This window comes from Macrotis lagotis, chromosome 1 (genome assembly GCF_037893015.1).
Source record: "Macrotis lagotis isolate mMagLag1 chromosome 1, bilby.v1.9.chrom.fasta, whole genome shotgun sequence".
In the NCBI taxonomy this organism is placed as follows: Eukaryota; Metazoa; Chordata; class Mammalia; order Peramelemorphia; family Peramelidae; genus Macrotis; species Macrotis lagotis.
Window position 1 is genome coordinate 655,051,373 of NC_133658.1, and position 25,911 is coordinate 655,077,283.

The 25,911-nt window shown below is 34.1% G+C and overlaps 1 protein-coding gene and 1 non-coding gene across 4 annotated transcripts in view; one reads left to right on the forward strand and one right to left on the reverse strand.

Annotated features, from left to right (window-relative positions):
* PGAP1 (post-GPI attachment to proteins inositol deacylase 1) overlaps positions 1-25,911 on the forward strand; it is a 105,084-nt gene that overhangs the window by 21,545 nt on the left and 57,628 nt on the right. For all 3 annotated transcript variants that reach the window (XM_074215421.1, XM_074215422.1, XM_074215423.1), the window contains exons 3-13: positions 3,571-3,746; positions 4,101-4,272; positions 5,512-5,669; positions 11,670-11,722; positions 12,515-12,581; positions 13,526-13,631; positions 16,795-16,850; positions 16,942-17,025; positions 23,148-23,194; positions 23,676-23,727; positions 24,585-24,662. In XM_074215421.1, the coding sequence (XP_074071522.1) occupies positions 3,571-3,746; positions 4,101-4,272; positions 5,512-5,669; positions 11,670-11,722; positions 12,515-12,581; positions 13,526-13,631; positions 16,795-16,850; positions 16,942-17,025; positions 23,148-23,194; positions 23,676-23,727; positions 24,585-24,662 (1,049 nt within the window). The remainder of the gene's footprint in view (positions 1-3,570; positions 3,747-4,100; positions 4,273-5,511; positions 5,670-11,669; positions 11,723-12,514; positions 12,582-13,525; positions 13,632-16,794; positions 16,851-16,941; positions 17,026-23,147; positions 23,195-23,675; positions 23,728-24,584; positions 24,663-25,911) is intronic.
* LOC141510749 (U6atac minor spliceosomal RNA) lies at positions 10,649-10,772 on the reverse strand. Its single transcript, XR_012475165.1, has one exon. It is a non-coding gene; the product is annotated as a U6atac minor spliceosomal RNA (small nuclear RNA).

Consider the following 25,911-nt stretch of genomic DNA (forward strand, 5'->3'; position numbering starts at 1 on the left):
GCTCTGATCATTTCATCAGGAAAGTTTGAAAGTCCTCTATTTCATTGAATGTTCATCTTTTCCCCTGAAAAAGTATATTAGGTTTTGATAGGTAATTTTTTAAATTTTTCAATGCATTGGGGTTAAGTGGCTTGCCTAAAATCACACCAGGTAGGTAATTATTGTCTTGAGACTGAATTTGAACTCAGGCCCTCCTAACTCCAGGGCCAGTGCTCTATCCACTGTGCCACCCAACTTCCCCAGGTAATTCATTCTTGGTTGTAATTTAAGTTCTTTTGCCTTCTGGAATATCATATATGTGTTCGTATACATATATATATACATATATACATATATATACACACACACACACACACACAAACACACACACACACACGCACATATATAAAATCCCTATAATCCCTTAATGTAGAAGTAGAAGCTGCTATATCTTGTATTATCTGACCCGTACCTCTATGATATTTGAATTTTTTTTTTCTGGCTGCTTGCAATATTTTCTCCTTGACTTTGGAGCTCAGAAATTTAGTTCTAATATTCCTGACAGTTTTCATTTTGGGATCTCTTCCAGGAGGTGATTAGCAAATTCTTTCAATTCCTATTTGAATTTAGTTCCTCTATTTCTAGGATATCAGGGCTGTTTTCCTGGATAATTTCTTGAGAAATGACATTTAGCCTCTCTTTTTTTTTGGTCATGGCTTTCAGATAATCCAATAATTTTTAAATTATCTCTTCTGGATCTGTTTCAAGGTCAATTGTTTTTCCATGAGATATTACACGTTTTCTTCTAGTTTTCTTTCGTTTTGTTTTGCTTTATTATTTCTTGATTTCTCATAGCTTCCCTTAGTTCCATCTTACATTTTAAGGAATTGTTCTCTTCAGAGAGCTTTTGTATCTTCTTTTCCAATTCTGCTTTTTAAGGTATTATTCTCCTCACTGGCCTTTTGAACATCTTTTTCCATTTGACTCAAACTGCTTTTTTAAGATGTTACTTTCTTCAGTATTTTTTGGTATCCCCTTTACTAAGCTGTTGACTCAGTTTTCATGATTTTCTCACACTGCTCTCATTTCTCTTCCCAATTTTTTTGACCTCCCTTACTTGATTTTCAAAATCTTTTTTTTTTTGCATTCTTCCATAGCCTGAGACCAATTCATATTTTTCTTGGAGGGTTTGAATGCAGAAGCTTTGACATTATTATCTGATATTTTGTTCCTCCATAGGACCAAAGTAATTGTCTTTGGTTGGATTTTTTTTTCCTACTGTTGTTTACTCATTTCCCCAGCCTATGACTTGATTTTAACTTTTTCGTTAAGGTGGGGCTCTGCTTCCAGGGTGGAGGACACACTGTTACAAGCTTTTGAGGATTTTTGCAACTGTTTTCAGGGACCCCCCCCCCCCCAGGGACCTGCAAATTCTCACTTCTTCCAAGGTCTTATGAGAGGCTCTGACTGCTCTCCTGGCCTGAGCCAGTCTGGGGATGACCACAAGCACTCCTCTCTGCCTTAGAACTGTGAGGAGGGTCCCTGCTCTGCTGCCGGCAATAAGTTCTGTGGTGCTTCTTCTCCCTTTCCTGAGACTGGGGCTCCATCCTGTGACCTGCATCTGATTATGGACAAAACGGCAGAGTTCTACCTCAGGAGTAGCAAAGAGACCTCTATGATCTCCCCTATCCCCCTTACTGTCTGTGGGTTGAGTGCTCTGAAGCAGCTGCTGGGTGGCTCCACAGATCTGCTCTTGATTGCCTATGGTTGGGTTTGTACTGATGAGGCCTGTGCTGAGATGAGTCACTTAACCCCAATGCATTGAAAAAACAACAAAAAAATTACCTTATCAAAGTTATTAACTTTGATGTATCATTGGACTGGGCTCTGCTCCCACTCAGGTGCAGCAAAGGTTTCCTGCTGACCTTCCAAATTGTTCTTGATAATCCCTGCGCTGAGAAGTATGGAAAGCTCCATCAATGCCATGGACCCAGGCACCCTTAGGTCTGTTCCTGAACGACTGGAGCTGGTTTGCTCCAGCATGGTCCGGGTAGTGCTGTGGGCCCTTTCTAACCCCAGTATAACACACCCTTCCAGAAAAATCTTCATTCAGTCTTTTTTTGTGGATTCTTCCACTCTAGAATTTAGTTAGACTCATTATTTAAATTGGCAGGGGGACTCATGTGAGTCCCTACCTTGACTGCCATCTGGGTTCCACCTCGGAAAAGTATTATAATAATCATTATCCTTACATTGTGGTTGATACTATGTTAGCTTAGGGGATAGGGAAACTATAAAAATAAGTATATAGCATTCTGCCTTCTTACAATTAGTTGAGATAGTGTTTACTTTAGAAGTAGTAAATAAGGCTACACAATGTAATTATGTGTTAAACTATGTAGTATATAGACAAAAAAGGGAAAGATTATTGTGCTGAAGATTTCAGGAAAACTTTCATTTAGCCCTATGAAACATGAAATGGGAAGGATTTGGATAGTGGTAAGGAACAGGATGAGTATTGCTAATGAAGCAACTACATGTGCTCACACCTATTTCCTGAACATAGAGCCATCCATAAATGGAATGGGCCTCTTCTGAAGTAGAGGCTTTTCCTTCAGTGGATGTCTTAAAGTCTAGGTGACCCCTTAACATGCTTTGGTCATTCAGGAGATTCTTATTTAAGTGCAGATTGGATTTGATAAGAATCTGAGATCCCTCCCAGCTGATTCTGAAAAGATAGAATAGGTGTATTTTGTTGGGAAACATTAAAAAGAATGGACTAATTAGAACTGAGATTGGTGTTGATGGGGAAGTGAAGAAGAAGGAGGAGGTGATAGTGTGTATACAGCTATAAGTCTATATGTTTGTTTGTTTTTTAAGTGGTAGGGCAGTGGGGTTAAGTGACTTGCCCAGGGTCATACACCTAGATAATTATTAAATGTCTGAGGTCATATTTGAACTCAGGTCCTCCTGACTCCAGGGCTAGTGCTCTGTCCTCTGCACTACATAGTTGTCCTCGTGTGTGTGTGTGTGTGTGTGTGTGTGTGTGTGTGTTTTAAGTTTGAAAAGCATTTTATAAAATTTTTTCTCCTTTGATCATCAAAATAACCCTGTGAAGTTAGATGGATAAAGTAAAGCGTTATTGAGGACTTTGAATATTGGATGGGAAGTGTGAACATCTGTTGGGCAATAATAAGATATTATATGTTCCATAGGGAAATTAATTTTGTGGTGGAGGCTGTTAAAGTCTCTCAAACTTGGATGGGATATTCTAGAACTTATATTCCATTGTAAGAGACAAAGCAAATTGGGCACTTTGGGAATGATGAATTTATATATCACTTATCTATGCCACTTTATGGCTATTGCAGTGACCAGCTTAATTTTCCCCCTCAATTCTAAACTGGGAATAATTTTTCTGAATAGAGAATATGATGCTGTTGTTTTCTACCATTATGAAATATACTATTTATGTTCGGAATCTAGCAGGCAAGTCATTATTTGAAAAAAGAACTTTGTATTGTAGTAATATTTACCAAAATTATTATGGACTTCCTTAAAATAATTCACACACCCTCTTCTCCATTCCAGTGCGTTCTCTTGGCTCTATAGCACTTAGAAAAGCAGAAGACATTGACTTCAAGTACCACTTTGATTTCTTTAGTATAAACTTCAATGAAGAGCTAGTGGCCCTATATGGTGGAAGTCTTAAGAAGCAAACAAAATTTGTTCATGAATGCATTAAAATAATCCTTAAACTCTATGAGGTAAGATTTTAAATAGCAGATCTTCATCTTCCTTTTTCTTTTTTAAAGCAATATATATTAGTTAATGGAGTTATTAACTTTGAGGTATCATTGGTTTCAAAATTCTTAAATTCATAAAAATTTTAAAAATTGCGTGCTTGTGCATTTGTGTGTGTGTGTGTGTGTGTGGTGTGTGTGTGTGTACTCAGCTATGGTTTATGAAATTCAGAATCACACTAAAATTTCTCGTGATGGACTTAGATATTTGTTAGGATGGTGATTTTACCAATGACATTACAGGTCTAGTTCCATCCCCTTTAAAATGATGCTTTCAAAGGTGATAAGCCTTAATTATACTTTTTTTTCCCCCCACAGGGTCAGGATTTTGCACCAAAAAGTGTTGCAATCGTTGGTCATTCCATGGGTGGCCTGGTTGCAAGAGCTTTGCTTACAATAAAGAATTTTAAACCAGAACTGGTAAACCTTCTGGTTACCCAAGCCACACCTCATACTGCACCTGTTCTGTCATTAGATAGTTATCTCAATGGTAAGTGTTTGAGTAAAAGGTCTCAATGTACAGATATTGATTAGATTATGTATCCAAAGAAATGTCTGTGATACATGGTCTGGACCAGAATATACAAAAAGCAATCTTTGGTTTGCTAATATAGCAGTATGAGTTTAGAAGAAACGTTTCTCAAATTTATCAATTGTTAAACCAAATTGATTTGTACTAAGATTTGAATTATGCTATATAAATAGGTCAGACAGAAAGTGGAACTATATGTTTAAAAAAAACAACTCAGTTCTTGCTATCCCAATCTTAATATTAGTTAGAGTCAGGAATGGTTTGCAGGGGATTTAAATGTGTAAACATATTTGTTTGGGAATTTTTTTTTCCTCACTTCATAAACACAGCATAAGATTCCTTTTCTACATATCTTGTTAGAGCTCTTTGAGACCAGGGACTATCCATTATTATACTATCCAGTTGTACAAATGCAATAATTATTGATTGAAATTCTCTGATCATAATATAATTAAAGTGGCTATTGTAATTTATGTCAGAAAGCAAATTTATAATGAGAGAATCTGACTTAGCAGCCCTTGGGATGAATTTTGTCTTATTCTTTTTCCGCACTTGTACTTAATCTATATCAACTTTTCAATAAGGAAATATTTTTGTTGTGCTGTTGCTGCACTGATTTTGGGTTTTAATGGCAAATCATCAGTCAGTTTAGAGAATATTTGAGGTGGTATAATCATAGGACTAGGACTTAGTAACTTTTTTCATATTGGAGCATTTAAAAGTCTTTGTGTTAAGACTTACCTATATACTATGGAATCTTAAGGACTGCATAGACAGAGGGACACTATATAGGATATGAAGTCCTATGTTTTTTCTGTTGAGGCAGGTTCTAGTCTTGTTTTTGATGAATTTAAAGCTTAAGGTTCCCCAATAAAGTGTTTCTCTTTGATTAACAATCATATAGATGAGATGCTTGGTCCATTTTTCTATATCTTTGCTTTTGTGAAAATGGAGGTACCAGAGGAGATTAAATTTGTAGCATTAATTTTTCCTTTTTTTTTTTTGACTAGCCTAACTACTGGCATTTGTACCTTGAACTATTGGCAAAGTGGAAATAGATAACTTTTTCTTAGATTTCTAATTATTTTGAAGGCAAGACAATTATTGAATACTAATCCATTTGAATTTTCATTTTAATCAGACATATTATAGAATTGCTATTGTCATATAAATTTGTCATTTATTTTTTTCTTTCAGAATTTTACAAAACAGTTAATAACTACTGGATTCTGAATGCTCAGGATATAAAACTAATCATCCTTTCAGTGGCTGGAGGGGTCCGAGATTATCAAGTTCGATCAGGATTGACTTCCCTATCAAAACTAAGTCTTGAGACCAACACTTTATCCGTTGTGGTAATTAGTTTCATTGACTTTGGGTTTACCCCCCTCCCCAAGTTTTACTGGGTTTCTTCCGGATGGCAGATTAGAGGGAATAATATGTAATCGGTCTATAAACAATTAATCAGCTTTAGTATGTGCCCACAAACACAAATAAAACAATGCTTTCTCACAAGGAACTTAACCTTTGAATCTACAAGATAACAATTGCATATATAGGTATATGCAGCATAAATTTAAGTATAAGGAGGGGAGAATTAGCAAAGGCTTCATTTAGAAGAGTAATGCTTGCCTTGCATCATGGAGGGAAATCAGTCAAGTGTGGATGGAGTGCTCTTTATTCATGGAGATAGCTAGAGCAGGGGCATCAGTCAATCAGTTAAACATTTAATAAGAACCTACTAACTGGGAGGGGGGGCAGCTAGGTGGCTCAGTGAATAGAGCAGCAGCCCTGGAGTGGAAGACCTGAGTTCAAATTCGGTCTTGGACACTTAATACTTACTTAGCTATGTGATGTTAGGCAGGTCACTTAATCCCAGTGCCTTGCAAAAACCAAAAAAAAACCCCAGACAAACAAAAAAGAACCTACTAAATGCTGACATGAGAATGGGAGATCAAATACCTTGAGTGAAGAACAGATAGAAGATCATTTTGCCTGGATTGTAGGATTTAGGAGAATAATGTCCATTAAAGTTGGAAAATTAGTTTGGGATTTAAAAGCTAAACAGTAGTTTATATTTTTATCCTAGGGCAATATGAGAAACTGGAGTTTATTAAATAAGGGAATGAGATGATCAAATCTATACTTGGGAAAAACCACTTTCACAGCTATGTAAAGGACTATAATAGAGAGTGACTTGAGGAAGCGAGACTTGAAATAAATGAAGCAGAAGTGATGATAGCAAATAACATGTAATTCTCCTTATTACTTAGACAGTAGCATTGGATATATTTATAGTATCTCTGTTAGTGTAAAGACAATTTGAAAAATTGATAACTTTAAAAGAGCTACTCCCTGGACAGAAAAACTATTGGAAAATTTATGAACAAATATTTTTTCTTTTCAGAGGTATTATAATCATTTATTATATTTACTAAACCCCACTTCTTTGATTATAGATGTTATAACAGGAAAATATTGACTGACTTTTGTCTCAGTTTTGAAATTCATGGTATACAAAAAATTACACAATCCAGTGAAAATTCATAGGTCATTTATTCACAGGCACATATTTAAGGAAATTATGTCAGTATTAATAGTAAATGATTAGTGTGGATAATAGAAATTTATTCAGGATCTTTATTAGTGAACTTACAAATTATCATTCCTTGCTAGGTTATCAAAAGTTTGAGTTTTAGCTGGGACAAATATTGTCCTGTTTGAATTTAACATCACTTTTGGTTAATGCATCTCTTTGGTTATGACCATAACTTCTTGATTCATATATAGTTGGCGGTCTGAACAAACTAAATACAACTAATATAGACTGTTATAATGCCAAAATGTTGAACTTGATTTATATTTTCTTCTATAAAACCGTAATGATTATAATAGTTAGCTTCTCAGTCCCCTGGTCAGCCTTCATAGTCTCCTGTCCACTCGTACATCCTTGGTCGTCTTTCCATCATTGATGATCTCTGACTTATTGCAAACTTGTTGACATATTATTTATATGTCTAATTCCTTCTATACCTCCAAATTTAATTGGAGACATATTTTAAAAATTTCTCCTTCTTTGTTCTCCAGACAGATAACCTAGTCTCTTAATCCCCTTGGAAACTATTCTCTGGCCTCTCATTTTACTGCTTTATGGATCAGTCCTCCTGACTGAGTTTTTTTTGTATTTGACCAATTTACTTAGCCACCTGGTCCCTTGACAAGTGAATGTACACTATGTGAAGCAAAACTTTTATTAATTCAAATTATTTAATGACACCTAAACATTATTGCAACAGCATTAATAGGATGAAATGCAGAAAAATTGAATAGAGATTGTGATAGTGGATATGCGTAGTGGACAAGTCTTAAGAAAGGCTAGTATATTATTGTATTAATAGTTGAATGAATGGAAAAATATTTATGAAGTGCTTATTCTGTGCCAAGCACTGTGCTAAGTGATAGAGATATAAGCAAAAAACAATTCCTTACCTCAAATATTTGATATTCTAATAGTCAGAGACAATCCATATAGGGCACTGGTGACTAGGGAAGAATATTTTGGTTTAAACAGTTACAGGAATGATGTGGAGTGATAGGAGAGTAGACTGACTTACATACTCTTTCAGGAAGTTGATTTGATTATAGTTTCAGAACTGGGAAGGCTGAGTTTGGGGGTGGATACTTTTGTGACAGCATGTGGCTGGTGAAGATGTCTAGAGAATGAAATGAAGCGTGGCTGGATTCCAGGCCTTGTTGTAGTAAACTGTCAATCTGAATATCTTGATCCCATAGCAGGAGTTCTGGGGTCAAAAGGATTTACTCCAGGGTTTGGTTTTTGGTCCAAGACCATCATATCAGCTGGCAAAAAGGTGAAATAAAGTATATGAAAAATAGAGAAGCAAAATCTATGGTGCCAAAGGAATAAAAACATGATATTATTATCTATTGCTATCAGCCATTTCCTAGTAGTAGCTCCCATTGAACCACATACTTTTCCTCAAAAATTCCATTTTCATTTATTCAATTTTTTAAATTAGGTATTTTATTTATCTATTTTTTCCAACTACATGCAATGGTAGTTTTCAGCAATCATTTTTGGGCAAGATTTTGAATTTTGCATTACGTCCCCTCCCCCTCCCTCTGACAGAGAGCAATCTACTATAAGCTATACATATATAACCATACTAAACATAATTCCATATTAATCATGTTGTAAAAAAAAGAATCAAATCCAAACAAAAAAATTAGAGAGAAAAACAGACATAATATAAGACAACTTTTAAAAAATTGAAGATAGTAAGCTTTCATCTGCATTTAAGTCCACAATTCCTTCTCTATATATGGATGATATTTTTCATCCTAAGTCTTTTAAAATTGTCTTTGATTGACCATTACATCTGATAACTTTTGTATTATGAGTTCTAAGTAATCAGCTTTTTCCTACAAATTAGATTTATTATCCACTGACAAATAAGGAACTGCCAATATGTAAAGAATTCCAGTTTGGTTTTTCTGTCTGGTCTGGGTGTATAGCAGTCTGTACCCTTTCTAACAAGCATTCGGATGTGTCCTTTGTAACAAATCTAGATCTTTCTGATAGCAAATAAGTTAGATATAACTTAAACTTTGTAGACCTTTGTCTTGGACTGGAGATTAATTCTATTGTAGTACATTTTACAGATAGCTCCTTAAAGGCCATTTTTTTCATGTTCCTAATTCATTTCTCTCCTTTTTCTGTTGTCAATTTGTTACAGAAGAGAACTTTTATGAATATATTTTCTCTTTGTGAGTTTTCCCAAATCAGGCTGGTATGATAAACTTCTTTTTTCCTACCATGTGATGCTGTGCTAGTTAGGAAAAATGCCCATCACCTTTTGCATATTTCCGTGAATATTCATTTCTGAAAGCACCAAATATATGACAACACCTGAGTAAATAATGCCTACCTAATGGATTCTGAATGACACTGACAGCTTTTGAGCCCTAAAAAGTGAGAATACAGATCTTATATCTGTTTTGCAGTTAAGGAAGTAAATTTAGAAAGGGTATTAGTTGCCCATGATTATAGAAGATACTGAATTTGAACTCAGATCTCTTCAAAATTCTAAATTCAGTTTTATTTTATTTCCAATATATCATACCATCTCTCTGTCAAGACTAGTATTATGGTAGGTCTTACATGTTTTGTATTATTTCTCTTCTATCACTTCAGAGTGTATGCTTTGTTTCTTTTATATGATTTGAATGAATAGAAAATGAAAAATCTTTTGTGAAGCTCATATCATATTCAAGCAAAAACCATCCTTGCCCTCAGGAAGTTTACATTCTAATATGGAAAAACAAAGAAAGAATAGCAAATTATGTTTGTTTTTTTTTGATTACTGTTTTCAGAGTTGGGGTTGTAAGTGAGGAGGAAGCATGTGGCAACTTAAATGGAGATGATCAGGGAGATTTTTTTTTTTGAAATTTGTCATTGAGTTCTGGAATTATCATCTAATTAATCTTTGTAACTTGATTATCTTCATTGAGCTTTGTTAATTTATTTAGTAGCTGGTTGGGTTAAGACTTAAAGATAGTGCCAGATGCTTACTCTGTTTGTGTGTGTGTGTGTGTGTGTGTGAGTGTGTGTTTTATTTAAGACAGTGGGGTTCAGTGAGTTGCCAAGGCCACATAGCTAGGCAATTATTAAGTATCTGAGGCTGGATTTAAACTCAGGTCCTCCTGACTCCAGGGTTGCGGTGCTGTATCCACTGCACCACCTAGCTGCCCTGCAGAGGTTTACTTTTATGAACAAAATGTAGAGATTTTGCATATTCCATATATATATATGCATATATATATATATATGCATATATATATATATATTTTTTTCTTTATTAGCTCTCAGAGGTAATGGTAAGAGCAAAGGTCACTTGGTGATTCTGAAAGCACTATTGGCAATGCTATATAGTAGGCAGTTGTTGAACATTATTCTTGCCTCCCCCAGCCTTTTGTGCTGTTTCTTCCCTTGAACCTTTTGTCACAATATACTTATATACTTTATATGACTCATTTTTATTAAGGCTTTGTTTTGCTGCATATGAAGTACTTTCTGAATTCTTTCTTAAGGAATTGAGTCAAAACCAGTGATGAGGGCTTATGATGCATAAGGTACTAAAAATTTAATCCCCACATGAATGTGACTGCTTCCATTGTACCAGGCACAGGCCTAGGATATGGAATAGAATATTGCAGAAAGTCCCTTTATCATTCACCATAATGGTTCACCTGACTTCTCAAAGGAGAAGACTGTTAAGGTATGATTAGGAAGCATTTTGAAGGTATTTCCATTTTCTAGGAAATTTAGTTGCCACAGAGTAGGTGGCAATACCTTAACCGTATATGTGTTGTAAAGGCCACTAGGACCTCTTCCATCCTTATCAAGGGGAGTGCTAACCTTCTCTCCTTTCATACAACACTCCAGGAAATTTAGTGACACCGTTTGTATAGATTGATAAAGTTGCTAGCTTAGCTCTAGCCCATCAGGTAATCTGGCCAACTGCTCTGCAGTAAACGCTTCTGTAGTTGTTTTAACTTACTTTATAGCTTTGAAATGCTATTCTTTGAATGTTAGTTATGTCCATGAAGTTTTAAGTGACATAGAATTGAATTTCTTACTAAAGATATGTAAGTTATAATTTCTAGTAGCCATTAATTTTAGTAAATAGGGATCTGCAGAAGCTTTGTTATCTTAAAGAAAAAAAGGATCATTGAACTTCACAGTAGTAACATTTGGGTTAGGTGAATTTTATTTTAGGATTTTGCAAGGCAAATGGGGTTAAGTGACTTGTCCAAGGCCATGCAGCTAGGTAATTATTAAGTGTCTGAGGCCGGATTTGAACTCAGGTACTCCTGACTCCAGGGCTGGTGCTCTATCCACTGCGCCACTTAGCCGCCCCCTGGGTGAATTTTTAAAGCTTATTCTTGAAATGTTCTAATACTGTTAAGTCATAGTTTTGTCCTTCTGGCACAGTGAGAAGAATACTGAATGTAGCATTAGAGGACCTTGTTTGGAGTCTGATCCCATCTCTGATCCTACTTCTAAGACTTTATACAAATTATTTGTCTTTCCTAGACTTCAGGTTCTGCATCTTCAAAATGAGGGAGGTTGGATCTGATTTTTCACACCCATTTCAGCTCCTATTTTAAGATTCAATATTTTCTCTTTGAAGGACTACAGCATTTTTAGAATGGATAGCATTATACAGTACAGTGAATATGTCACTTATGTATATAAATCTGCTTATAACTCACATTTTGGAGGCTCTGAAAATGTGTTTCTTTTAAAGTTCAGTTTATTTTTTCTCTCCTTTTAGACAACAGCAATACCTAGAACTTGGGCTTCAACAGACCATCTTTCTATTGTTTGGTGAGTAAGATCTATAATTGATAAGGTAGCTGTCATTTTTACCATTCCTTTTGTAGGACCCCCACTTATCATTTGGTGCACTGAAGTGTCCTTCAGCAAAAGGCTTTTTTTACATAAAGACTTAGCAACCCAGTAAGTGGGATATGGAAAAATTGCTTAGCTCTCCTATCTCTCACATAGCTAAATCTTAAATTGATATGATAGTAATCAATATCTATTTATTCTTGCATAGTAAATATGACAAATGATTATGAAATGATTTTGCAGTTACAAGATGTATACAGAGAGCAGAATCATTCTGCCTTAATTCTGCCAATTGTAGGGTGGTGTACCCTCTTAGAGAATAGAGATACCAAAGAAAGAGGGGCTCATACCAGCTTGAATATTAATAGGTTTTATTAGGGTTAGTTAGGCTAATTGGAAGAATTTACTCACAAGAGACCAGTTATCCTGGATGGCAGCAGTACATTGTGTGTATCCCAAACCAACCCTAGGTCAGATGAGATATTATATAGAAACAGAATAAAGAAGGTATAATGCTAGGATGACACAGAGTCATGTGCAAGTTTTGTTATGGAATAGTTGGAGTTTCTTTTGCTCTTTATATTTATTCAAGTTACTCTGCATTCTCTATGAGACTCAAAGTCATGTTCTTAGGTTCTGGCTACCACTGAACAAGGTGCTATACTATATTTAATAATAATGCTTAAATTGACAGAACTATAGTCATTCCTGAAACCAAAGTCACTTTATATTTTCCATTTATAATTTTTTTCTTATCAATTTCTTTAGGTGTAAACAATTGCAGTTGGCTACAATTAGAGCTTTTTTTGATCTTATTGATGATGATACTAAACAGGTATGTATTAGTTTATAAATTACCTTTGTATTTCAGCAAATTATTTTTGATATAAAGATTCCTAAACCTTATTGATTTATTGACTTAATACATAATTTATTTTTACTCTTAAAAGAAATAATAGCTTTCAAAACCAAGTAGGATTAATATTAGAAATGTAAGTCTTGGGGAAAAAACTGTCCAAAAATACAACTTAATATATAATATTAAACTTTATTAATTTGTGGTTAACTTGTTTTTCAGTTGTGTTCAACTCTCTGAGACCACATTTAGAATATTCTTGCTGTAGGAAAAATGGAGTGGCTAGGTGGCACAGTGGATAGAGAGCCAGGTCTGGAGCCAAGAAGACTTGAGTTCAAAATCAGCCTCAGACATTTACTCTCTTTGTGACCCTAGACAAATCTCTTAACCATTTTTACTTCAGTTTCTTCATCCATAAACTGAGCTGAAGAAGGAAATTGTAACTGTCAGCTTCTTCAGGATCTTTGCCAAGAAAACCCCAAAAAGGAAATGACAATCAAGAATAGAAGAATACTAGTTTCCTTTTCTTGTGGGACTTAAAAGTATAGTAATTCTATGAGCTACATACCCTTCTCTTTAATTTTTAATTTTTTTTTTAGTTTTTTTGCTAGGCAATGGGGTTAAGTGACTTGCCCAAGGCCACACAGCTAGGTAATTATTAAGTGTCTGAGGCTGGATTTGAACTCAGGTACTCCTGACTCCAGGGCTGGTGCTCCATCCACTGTGCCTCCTAGCCACCTCCATACCCTTCCCTTTAGACTGTTACTGAAAAATGGTTGACATAATACCATGAATGGTAACTAAAGCAAAAGCAAAAAAAACAACTTCCTAACTTTTAAAGCTGCCCAAAAGTGCCCCAGAAGGTGGGAGCTCCCCTCCCTTGGAGATGTACATACAGAAAATGTTGCATTTTTTCTTTTTAGATAACTGTGAAACCAAAAAAGAAGATGGGTGTTTTGAATCACCACTTCATAAAACATTCATCAAAACCTTTTGAGGAAGCTCCTAATATAATTGCTGATTTAACAGGTTAGTGATAAGAATGATCTATTAAAAAATAGAATGGCCTAATTTATTCATTAGTAGAAACTAAAAATAATATTTGGAAATGTCAACACTTTAGCCAAACAGAGTTTGGGACCCCCATGGTAATTAGATATATAGAGAGTAGAGAGGTAAGGGGGTGGGAGATTACAATAAGTAGATAGGTAGAAATCAATTTAGATTGATAGCTGTATATTAGTAGTTGATAAATAGATCAAAATAGTAAATGTAAATAGGTAGAGAGATATCTTAAAATGTGATAAGCTAGGAAGATACAAAAATAAGAAAATAAGATGTTCCCTACTTTCAAGGAGCATACATTCTAATAGGGGAGGTAAAACATTAAGAGATATTGGGGGGTGTGGCTAGGTGGCACAGTGGATAGAGCACCAGCACTGGAGTCAGGAGTACCTGAGTTCAAATCCGGCCTCAGACACTTAATAATTACTTAGCTTTGTGGCCTTGGGCAAGCTACTTAACCCTGTTTGCTTTGCAAAAACCTAACCAAAAAAAAAAAGATATTGGGAAAGGTGAGGTGGAAAGAAGGTAGAGAGCAGGGTTCCCACACAGAGCACAGCTCCTGTGGGAGGTTGGAATAGGTCAGAGTAACTGAGTCCCAGCCACATTGAACCCTCTCTAATAAAGGTTGTCCTGAGCAGGTATTTACATATCTGACATCAAGGCTTAGGACAGAAACATTCTTAGATAGGTAAGGGAATCTGTTAGGAAGATAGATAAAGACTGAAAAGTGAACTAGAAATATTTAATAATTTTCAGCCTTAAAAAAATTCATTGTGAACTAGTGGCATTCATGCAAATTTTTGGTATATTAATGTAATGCTTATATATAATATGATACCATATTAATAAAATACACAAATAAGAAGCCAAAGAAAAAAGGATAGAAGCAGGAAATTAGTGAAAAAAATTGTCAGATATTGTGTATGAAAATATTATTCTAGTGACAACAATATTACAAAATAAGCAAAGTGTTGTCTTAAACTATGGCTCAAATTTACATTAGCTACTGCCAGCTAAAGAGTGAATTTTCAAAGAAAAATAGACGTAATAGAATAAATATAATAGGTATAGCTTTAAGTAATGATATAAGAAAAGAGTTCAAGAGTCCTACATTTTCAAAGTAGGTAATATTTGCTCTCCCAAGGTTAATAACCATCTTCATGAAAAGTAACCCTGGGTTTTCATGCAAAAATATATCTTAAACACTTCAGTTCTGAAGAGGATAATGGTACTTTATGTAGGACAAATAAAGATACTGGGTTTAAATAAGTACATAATAAAAAGACTATTAAACTTCAGAGGGTTTTGAAATCCTTATAACTAATATTTGTCATAAAAGAGAGTTAAAAAGAAACTTCAGTTCTTTTCTTGCTTGGTAGTGATTGCTTTAAAACTTGATTTTACACAAATGCTGTTTGAAATTTTAAAAAAATCTATCTCAGGGCTTGGAATTGTTTCTATATAAAATTAGATCCACATTCTCACAGTTATTGGTACAGAGCAATGATTTGCTAGGAATTCTGCCGGATGAATTCTGCAATCTGTTACCTACTAAAGTTTTCCTCTCAATCCTTTCTGAAGAGCCTAAGAGGGAAAACTCACCAAAACTCAATTCTGAAATAAATGCAAAAAAATTCAATTTTTCTTTTAAATTTCATGCTTGTTACTAAGCCATGGTCATGGACTGCCAAGTACATACAATGTTTAAGATACATTTCTTCCATTTTCAAAAACTAAGTTCTTTTAACTGGAATTTGTGCTTACAGAGTTATAGAAACATTTGTACTTTTTTAACCCTGAAATTTTTCTTTTCTCAGATGATTTGAGGTTTTTTGGAAAATTTTAATCTTGTTACTAAATCAAAAACCTAACCTGCCAGGGCAGTTTGTTGGAGAAGGGTGGTACATGTTTGCCAATGGATTAAATACTTGTTCTCATCCAACTGAAGAAATTAAATGAACAGTTTGAATACCCCCTCTCATGCAGGGGATGTAGTAGTACCAGAGTAGAAGTAGTGAAGTCAGAAGAAGGAATAAACTTTGGGGAAAGCATGCATTGTTTGTGGTACACATGGGATATCCAGGTAAAGTGACATCTTGGAGTCATTAAAAGACTTGGATCTGGAATTTAGAAGAAAGGTCAGGGTGAGAAATCATATTTGCAAGTCATCTGTGGAAATGAATAACTTAAGTTCAGAGGAGTTAGTGAAGCCACAAAAGTAGAGAGAGGAGAAGATAATATAGGAAGAGGTGAAAGTAAAGAAATAAATACTTTCCCTCCCAAGGAAATGACCGTCTTAGGTGAGAAGAAAAGTTTTCCAGAAATATGTGGTACTTCAAAAGAAATCAAGAGAGGTCATTTCATAGGAGGAGGACATTGGTACCATCTTTGAGAGAAGTTTCAGTAAAGTTTTGCAGGCAGGAAGTGTGATTACAAAGGATTGGAAAGAGAAGTAGTAGAATGGAAACTTGGAATATAAACTGCTTTTTCCAGAAATTCACCACACAGTGAACAGAAGCGGAGAAATACTTTTGCCTTTTTCTGAACAACCACATCAATAATAGTACTGTGTTTAGTACTGGCCACCACATTTTGGAAGAGAGTACTGAAGAAAATCCAGAATATAATGGACCTTGAGATCTTACGAAATAAGTATTGTTTAAAGGAAAAGGGCATATTTATCTGCAAATAGATATTACTTAAGGGAAATATGAGGCTGCTTTGTCTTTATATCTTCAGTTGTATCTTACACATAGCAGGCACTTAATATATACTTTTTAAAGTAGGAAAATAATTAGGTACAAAGGGGAAGAAAGAAATGAGATAGCAAAATGGTTTAGAAAAGATCTATTTTTCTTTTGTTTTTTGAAAGAAAATACTTTTATCTTCTTTTCCTTTCTGTTAATAGTTCCATCGTGAGAACAACACCAAAAACAGTTATTAAATTGTTAATGTAGGTGCTAGTTATATATGACTACATGATAGAAACTCATATTTCATGTTTCAAAATAGCTTGTGTTCAGGAATGTAGACTTAATTATGAAGACTAAGTGTTTCTTCCTGCAACCAGCAGGAAAGCAATTAAAATTTTATCATTCGAAAGTGAGAATATTTTTCTCTACTTTAGTGACATCTAAGTGGGTTCCAGTGAAAGTAACAAAATGGACCTTTATGGCTTTTAATGTAAGTATTTAACTAAATATTTTAGAATGAAAATACTATCTACTTTGTGAGAATTATTGTATAGTGATTTTTTTTTCTTCCTATTTTTTAGGAGTCTTATGCAATGTATTTTACATTTCCTCTCTCAAATCACAGAAAAAGCTATACCCATATATACTGTCAGAACACCATGTTGGTAAGAAAATATTTGTAAATTTTTTGAAGTTTAAAATAGTTAAAGATAGTTTATCCTTTAGAACCAATCATATAATACATAACCATTAAGAATTTCAGATTTTTGCCTTCATTGGTCTGAACTTATCTCCTTCCTGATAGTTGGGTATCTGGGAAGCCTAATGAATAAACAGAAGATTCTTAAGTGAATATAGAGTTAAGGCCAAGAGAGTTAATTATCTGAAAAAAGGATATTTTTATGAAGCTATAGTAGCCTCATGAGTAACGCTTATCTCTTAGATTTATCAGCTATAGAAAGAGGAATATCCATATCAACTGGTCTGACTCCTCTGCTATACAGTCCTACAGATAAGATGTCTTTTTCCAGATGTGCTTTTCTTAGACTCTATGAGTTCCATTGTCCTTCTGTTAGCCCTTTCATTATATGATGAATCTTCTTATTTTTAACATACTATTAGTATTAACAGGTTGCAGTTCCCATCTTTTTAGATGATTTTTCACATATGACTTTTTAGCATAGTTGATATCTGGTGATAAGAAAACTCTGCCTTCTCTCTCCTCTCCCTTCCCTAGTCCCATTCAGCAGTCAGCTTCTGAAAGGGTTTCCTATAAGTTAAAAACACATACTCATTCATATGCATACATGTACACACACACACATGCACACACACATGACACTGTGATTTCATTGATATAGGGGACTCCAGGTGAGGAAATTTCCTTTGTCACTTTGGTTCAGGAGCTCATCTGCAACTTGTAGTCTCAGAGAACTGTCAGGAGCCCTGACAGTGATTTGCCCATTGATACAGAGGCAAGCTTTGAATCCATCTCTAAATCTTAGCCTCTGTTCACTATTTCACACTGGTTTTGTGGGTGTATCACCAGTCTATAAGATTTGTCTCATGGCTCTATTGATAAGTTCAGTTGTATGATTTCATTGGTATGGAGAACTCCTGATGAGAAACTTTGTACCTATGCAGATCAATGGCCCTGCTTCCAATTAAAGTCTTATGTTGATTGTTTCATATCTACGTCTGAAATCAAGCCATGTTTCATTTGACTTCCCTGACTTCTCCTCCTTGGTTACCACACCCCAATCTGTATGATTAACCCTACACTCTATCCCTTTCCCATAATAGCTGTCTGCCCATTGAAAAGATATATCAGTATTCAGTCTACTTCCTTTTGACTGTACTCAATATCCCTACCAAACCAAAAGATTCCTCCCTGGTATCTATTCTTCTATATGTGTAATCTCCCTTGTTAGAATGTTAACATTTAAAAAAATATTTTATTTATTTTTTCAATATATAAAAAGATAGTTTTCAACAATCATTTTTTGTAAGGTTTTGAGTTTCACATTTTTCTCTCTTCCTCCCTTCCCCCTTCTCCAATATAGAAAGCAATCTAATATAGGATATATGTGTGTAACTGTTAAACATATATCCCTATTAATTGTGTTGTGAAAGAAGAATTAAATCTAAATGGGTATAAACAGAAAACAAAACATAAAATAATTTTTAAAAATTGAAGATAGTTAACTTTGGTTTTCATTTAAACTTTTCTGGATATGGATGGCCTTTTCCATCTCAAGTCATTTAGAATTGTCTTAGAATATTATCCTGCTGCAATGTGCAAGTCTATCACTGTTGATCATCACACAGTGTTGTTGTTTGAGTATATACAATATTCTTCTGGTTCTGCTCACTTCACTTGACAAGAGTTCATGCAAATCTTTCCAGGCTTTTCTGAAATCCTGTCCTCATGATTTCTTATAGAACAATAGTGTTCCATCACATACATATACCACAATGTACCATATACCATCTATTGATAGTCATCTCCTCAATTTCCAATTCTTTGCCACTATGAAAAGAGCTGCTATAAATATTTTTGTACATGTGGGCTTTTTACCCTTTTTTGTGATCTCTTTGTGATACAGTCTTAGTGATATTGCTGGATCAAAGGGTATGTGCAATTTTATTGTCCTTTAGGCATAGTTACAAATTGCTCTCCAGAAAGGTTGGATCATTTCACAACTCGATCAGTAGTGCATTAGTGTCCCAGTTTTTCCATATCCTCTCCAACATTGATCATTTTCCTTTTTGACATATTGGCCAATTTGATAGGTATGAGGTGATACCTCAGTCATTTTAATTTGAGTTTCTCTAATTAATAATTATTTAGAGCATTTGTTTTCATATGACTGTAGGTAACTTTAATTTCTTCATCTGAGAATAGCCTTTTCCTGTTCTTTGACCATTTATCAATTGGGAATGACTTACATTCTTGAAATTTTGACTCAGTTCTCTATTTTAGAAATGAGCCTCTTATCAGAAGTACTAAGAATGCTAGCTTTTTGAAGGCAGGCCTTGCTTTTGTATTTGTATTTTTAGTGTTTACGTTAACACTCTTTGTAAGCACTTATTAAATGCTTTTTTATTCTTTCATTCATTTCATATATTTAAGAATTGCCTGTGGCAATTATGTGATTTACCCAAGATCTGTTGTATGTCAGATTTAATGTCTTCTGACTCCAAAACAGTAATTGTATTCACATCATTCTGCTGCCAGGTACACATATATGCACACATACATGCTTTTTGTATACCATAAACACATCTTTTATAGAATTGTATATTTCTGTGTAAATCACTTTGTAAATACATGAATGCTTATATACATAAATATGTGAAACAAAATGAACCATTCTCTTCACCTAGGTCAGTGCCTCAATTCATACCCTTATTTCCATCCTTTCTCAGCAGTTGATCCCTTCAGTCATTTCTTTTCTCTCTCTCTATTTTATTTTACTTTATTTATTTTTTAGGTTTTTGTAAGGCAAATGGGGTTAAGTGGCTTGCCCAAGGCCACACAGCTAGGTAATTAAGTGTCTGAGACTGGATTTGAACCCAGGTACACCTGACTCCAGGGCCGGTGCTTTATCCACTGTGCCACCCAGCCACCTCCCCCCCTTTCTCTCTCTCTAATTCCCGCCTGGCTCCAGATGCCTTGCTTAAAACCTTCAAACATGCTCAAATTTCTTCCACTTATCTTTCCATCTTTAAAAATCCTTTATGAAACCTTTCCATTTCAGATGATCGTATTCTATTTCCCATTCCTTTTTTCATCCAAATGATGAAAAGCTAGTAAATTTCTATTTGATATAAAGCTAGTACCTCTTCTATTACCTCCATTTCTTCTCATTCCTTTGGCCCTTTGCAATCTAACTTCTGTTCTTATCCTATAGACTGTTCTCTGTAGAGTGGCCAGTAGTCTCCTAGTTGCCAAATCACAGACTTTCCTCAGGTTTCAGCCTTCTTGGTCACTCTACTGCATTTGGCAGTATTGATTCCCCTCTTTGTTTGCAGATTTTTTCTTTTCTGTGTTTCCATTTTGTTCTCTCTTCTCTGGTGTTCCTGCTACCTCTCACACTGGTCCTTCTTAGGCTCCTAGTACTTAAAATTAGAGATACTTCTACTTTACAAATAGCGTTTTTAGAGGATGAAATATCAAATAGATACTTGCATTTTTTCTCCATTTGTTATCTATAAGCATAGCTTAATCATTAGATGCCATTTATCAATTTTATCCTTTGTCCTATTTTTAGTTATTGATCTCAACTAATTTATTGATTGTAAAATGCTCAGCTGAGATTTAGAGTTAAGTATTGTTAACCATAATTTTTCTTAGGCTAAAAGGAAATAACAAAATAGTCTTATAAATGAAGTTTTATTCTCTAGGATCTTAACAAAACCCATGGGTGGATGGCATCCTTACAAATGCCAACTCAACTGAGGATTGTCAATTGTCATTTTTTACCACCTTTACTAAAATATGTGATCTCTAGAATTGTAATGATTGGTCATATAAAAAAACAGGAATTCTCTCTACTGGATCCTTGTCCTTAGATTTAGATTGCCCCTTAATTTCTTTTTTTTCTTTATTTTCTTTATTTTTATTTTTTTTAGGTTTTTTGCAAGGCAATGGGGTTAAGTGGCTTGCCCAAGACCACACAGCTAGGTAATTATTAAGTGTCTGAGGCCAGATTTGAACTCAGGTACTCCTGACTCCAGGGCTGGTGCTCTATCCACTGTGCCACCTGGCTGCCCTTTGCCCCTTAATTTCAACAGTCAATCAGCAATAACTATGTACAGAAACCATAGACAAAAAGACACTAAACAAATAGCATATATCAGAAATAGACATACACTAAAAGATACCAGGCAAATATTTCTTTATGTTTTTATCAAATAAAAAAATGCCAAAGACCTAAACATTTAGCTATTGTACCAACAAGATACCTCCCTTAGATCTAGAAATAAGCCCTGCCATCCATACTGACTGAAAACCAAAAACCAGGCAAAATTCCACCAAACTGTGAAATTGCCCAAACCTTAGTAACAATCCCTTTACTTCAGAAAAGAACACAGTTCACAACTAGGCAATTTGATTTTGAAAAATAACAGTCTCACCCTTCAGACAGGTCACTCATACCAAGCTTAAAATGTGTCCTGGTTTTTCTTAGGTATCCCTTTGATGAGTTGTACTGAGGAAAAGTTTATTCTTTTTCAAATTCAAACCTAGATCACTGCACCATTACTGTTAAACATAATTTTCTTAGGCTAAAAATGAAATAAAGTTAATTTTATAAATGAAGTTTTATTCCCTAGGATCTTATCAAAACCAATGGGTGGATGGCATCTTTACAAATGCCAATGCTGATATAAAAATCTGGGAGCATTTCATATAGAAAGGACAAAGAATTTAAAAACTGAGATAAGTAACCAATGGGATTTCACATGGATGACATGGTTTTAACAATATGATCCTCTGAAATCTTATAATATTTGCTTACAATTCCTATTGACAAGAATGCAATAGGATTGCTCTCTATTCATCCAAGATGTCTCTTATCTTGAGGTTTGTTGATCAGGTAAAAGGAATTTATTGGTGCTATCATTGAGATGACCATATAATATTGACAAAGGCCAAGTCAACATTGTAGGAGACAGGCTTTACATGGTGGACTGACATTTGGACTAACTTTTATATCAGAAATCTATAGATCAGAAGTATTAATTCCTAATTAAAGAATATCAAATTAGATAGTATTAACTCTTCAAGTTAATAAGACAGATAGGTGCATAGGTCTGGAACTGGAAGGCAATTGAGAGCTACTTGTAATTCAACCCTTACATTTTATAAATGAAAAAAGCAAGGCCTAAGGGGTCACATGAATATTATAAAACAACAGGATTTTAAAACGTTTATAATCTTGTTGTATATTTTAACTACATGACTTTTTGCAGAGCTTATCTTTGTTTTTGTATTTGCCTCTCTTCTTGTGATTGACTTAGTTTGTTTAGAAAAGATTTATCTCATTATTGAATATCCTAAGCCATATGCTCTAGACTGCCACTAGTTTTCCTAGAATGCACAATTATATCATATATTCTTTGAAATTATTCATCAATTTGTTCCTCATGCATTTCTTTTATCATCTCTGCTTATGGTTGCTCTGTTTAAGTTCATTCTGCAACTGAAATACTATGTTATCTATTCTTCTATTCTTCTTAAATGATTCGCAGTCATGTAATGTTTTCATGAATATTGCTTCAGTATTAGTATGCTGAATATATTTTTGGACCCAATTAGCTTCCTATCTTTGTCATTAAGTTTCAATATGACATACTTGCAATATTGATAAAATTTATCAGTGCCTATGATAGGTTCAAGATGATAAACTGCTTGGAGAGTAGGTGACATTAGAGTAAAGGACACTCTTGTCCAGGAATTTAATGTCCATTAATGCCCAACTTTCCTGCCAACCTTTCACAGTATGTCTTGATGCCTTCTACCCCCCCCCCCCCCAACAATTTAAGTGCTTCTTTCTTTGTTAAATCATGTAAGGTACATAGGTCATCCTGCTGCTTTAGACTTTTTGTCCTCTCTTCCAAGGGAGACATCATGGGTGGAATTATAAGTAACAATAGCTTTATCTTTGTTTATGTTGATCCTCCACTCAGTCTGTAGTGGATCTTAAAAAAGTTTACATTGCCTTTATCTTTAATTATTTTAACTCTGTTTAATGGTTTATCTTGTTTTATGTTAAACTGACAGGATAAACATAGCTGGATTTATGGCTGTATAAACAGTGTTTCTATGTGGTAAGTTGGTTATATTATATTAGAAATGTATCATCAAAATAAAGAAATGTATCACTTTACCTCCATTTAGAGTCACTTAAAGTCCAAAACTTAAGTTTTTCCCTGCAATGTAAGTTAAATATTCAAAACCATCAGACTTTATTTTAACATGATTTAATGTTACATGTGTAGTGGAGAGGGGCAGACTTGGAGTCAGAATGACTTGGATTTGAGTCTTCATGCCAACACAATATCATGAGTTTTATAAAACTTAAAATACTAGATAAATATTATCAATTATGTAATTCTTGATGATTGTATACAGATGTGTTACCTATTTTAAATTCTTGCCATGGTTTATTTGCTAATTCTTTTTTGTCCTTGCTATTTGTTTATTAATTGTTTTTCTGTTTTTTTATCATGTACTACTGTTATAGTGGTCTGAGATTAGCTTCAGTTATTTGTCTCTTTGGGTAACAACTTCATTATGGTTCATTTATAGTACTCAAGGTGTTGACCTATCCTGGAAAAGTGAACTACTGCCAACAATGAGGGTAAATTATACCTTTTTAATTTTGGATCTTCTGGTGAAAAAATACTTTGGTATGTTTGAAAAGACTTTGAAAAACTATTGCCATATGTAGTTTTAATCCATTTTGATATTCAGAACTTCCTGCAATTATGTAGAGTAGCCTTTTAGAAATATTTTCTTAAAGAATATAAGGGAAAAAATTTAGTTTCCTTTTAATTATTTTCTTGCTTCACTGTGAATTGTTCATATAAAACTTCCAGATTTTTAAATGGTTTAATTTTTTCAGTTAATAAATATTTGAAAAAATTAATCTGTCCATTCTACTGCTTCTCCTATTGAGCAAAATAAAATAAGCTCTCCAAGTTGTTAAGCCATTCCCCAATATAAGAGGCCTCCTCCTTTTCCAGTTCTTGCTACCATGAAAAGAGCTGCTGTATTTTTCATATAGATACTTTTTTTCTTTGATTTTTTTTTTGATGTGTTTGTGTGAACCCATTGATGATTTAGCTGGATCCATATTTCTTGGATATGGGATTTTTATCAGTGTTTGCAAAGTTATTTTTCCCCCAGTTACCAATTTCTCTTGTTAAATTGCATTTAATTACTTAATAATTTAATTTGCTTACCATGCTTGCAATGAAATATAAAGAACACAAAGGTAAAGCTCCTTTATTGGTCTTGAATTCCTGAACGAGACATTTCTTTTGTTATTGAAAATTTAAATATGAAATCAAGGATTGCTTAAAAAGTACCAAATAAAATGTGTAGACTGTTATAACTATAAACAGGAACCTATATATTTTAAGCAAAATTTTATAGCATATATATTAAAATCATTATGCATCTGATTGAATAAAACTCCTTTCTCATTTATTTCAGACTTTCATGTTGAGACTCCATGATTATCCAAAATTGTCTCATATTGTTGTCTATGTACCTTCTACTAATGGAAATAAGGTAATAACAGTTTTTAAACATTCTTAACTTGTCTGTTAAAATAAAAATATTGGTGGAAGTAAGATATATTTGTGATAGTCATGTAAAAATTTTAAAACAGCCTTTTGTAAAGTTATATTTGATGATTGTATATATTTTTCCCCTTGTCTATTTGCAAATAACAAGATATGCCCCATGTATATTTGATGTACTATTTAGAGTCATAGAAGAGCATTAATATCATTTTTTTCCTGATTCAACTTTGAGTAAAAAGCCTTGTCTAAGGAGGAACTTTTGTCATATTTTTCTGCCTTAGAAAAGACTGAAAGCAAAACTGTCATTCTTACAGTCTTTCCAAGTTCCTTTATTGGATTTACTGTTTTCTTTTACTTAGCTTCACTTAAATCAGAGAGGATTCTTCAGCTGCTTTAATCTTACAATCCTCTTTTCCTTTCCTTTTCTTCTTTTGACTTTATCAGTTTTTAATTTATTACTATTAATTATTATTAATTTTACAAATACATTTTATTAGCATGTTTTGTTTTTACGTTGCCTAAATTTCCCCTTCTATCCCTCTTCTTTCCCTTCCGAGAGAGTTGACTTTTATGGACAAAGAATTTTTTTTTAGGTTTGTTTTTTTTTTGTTTTTGTTTTTTTTAGCAAGGTAATGGAGTTAAGTGGCTTGCCCAAGGCCACACAGCTAGGTAATTATTAAGTGTCTGAGGCCAGATTTGAACTCAGGTACTCCTGACTCCAGGACTGGTGGTACTCATATCTACTGCACCACCTAGCCACCCCAACAAAGAATTTTTTTAAAAAAGAAAATAAAATAGGGGAAAAAACCCATAATATATTCCATGTTACACAACCATGGACTTCCCATCCATTCCCCTACACCTCCATAAAAAAAAATTAGGGAGAGGTGTTTTTTTCATCTCTTCTTTGGGGCCAAGCTTATTATTTGTAACTTTTCAGCATTCATTTTGTTTGTTTTGTGATTGTCCTTTTGTTTTCCATTCAGATATTGGGTATATATTGTTTTCTTGACTATTCTTCACTTTCTATCAGTTCATATAGTCTGTACTTCTTTTGTATTCATATTTGTTTCTTAGACCACAGTAATATTCCCTTATATTTGGGGACTACAATCTCTTTAATCATTTCCCAACTGATGAGTATCTACTTTATACTCAGTTCTTTACTTTAAAAAAAAATTTTTTTTAATGTAAGGCAATGGGGTTAAGTTGCTTGCCCAAGACTAAGTGTGTCT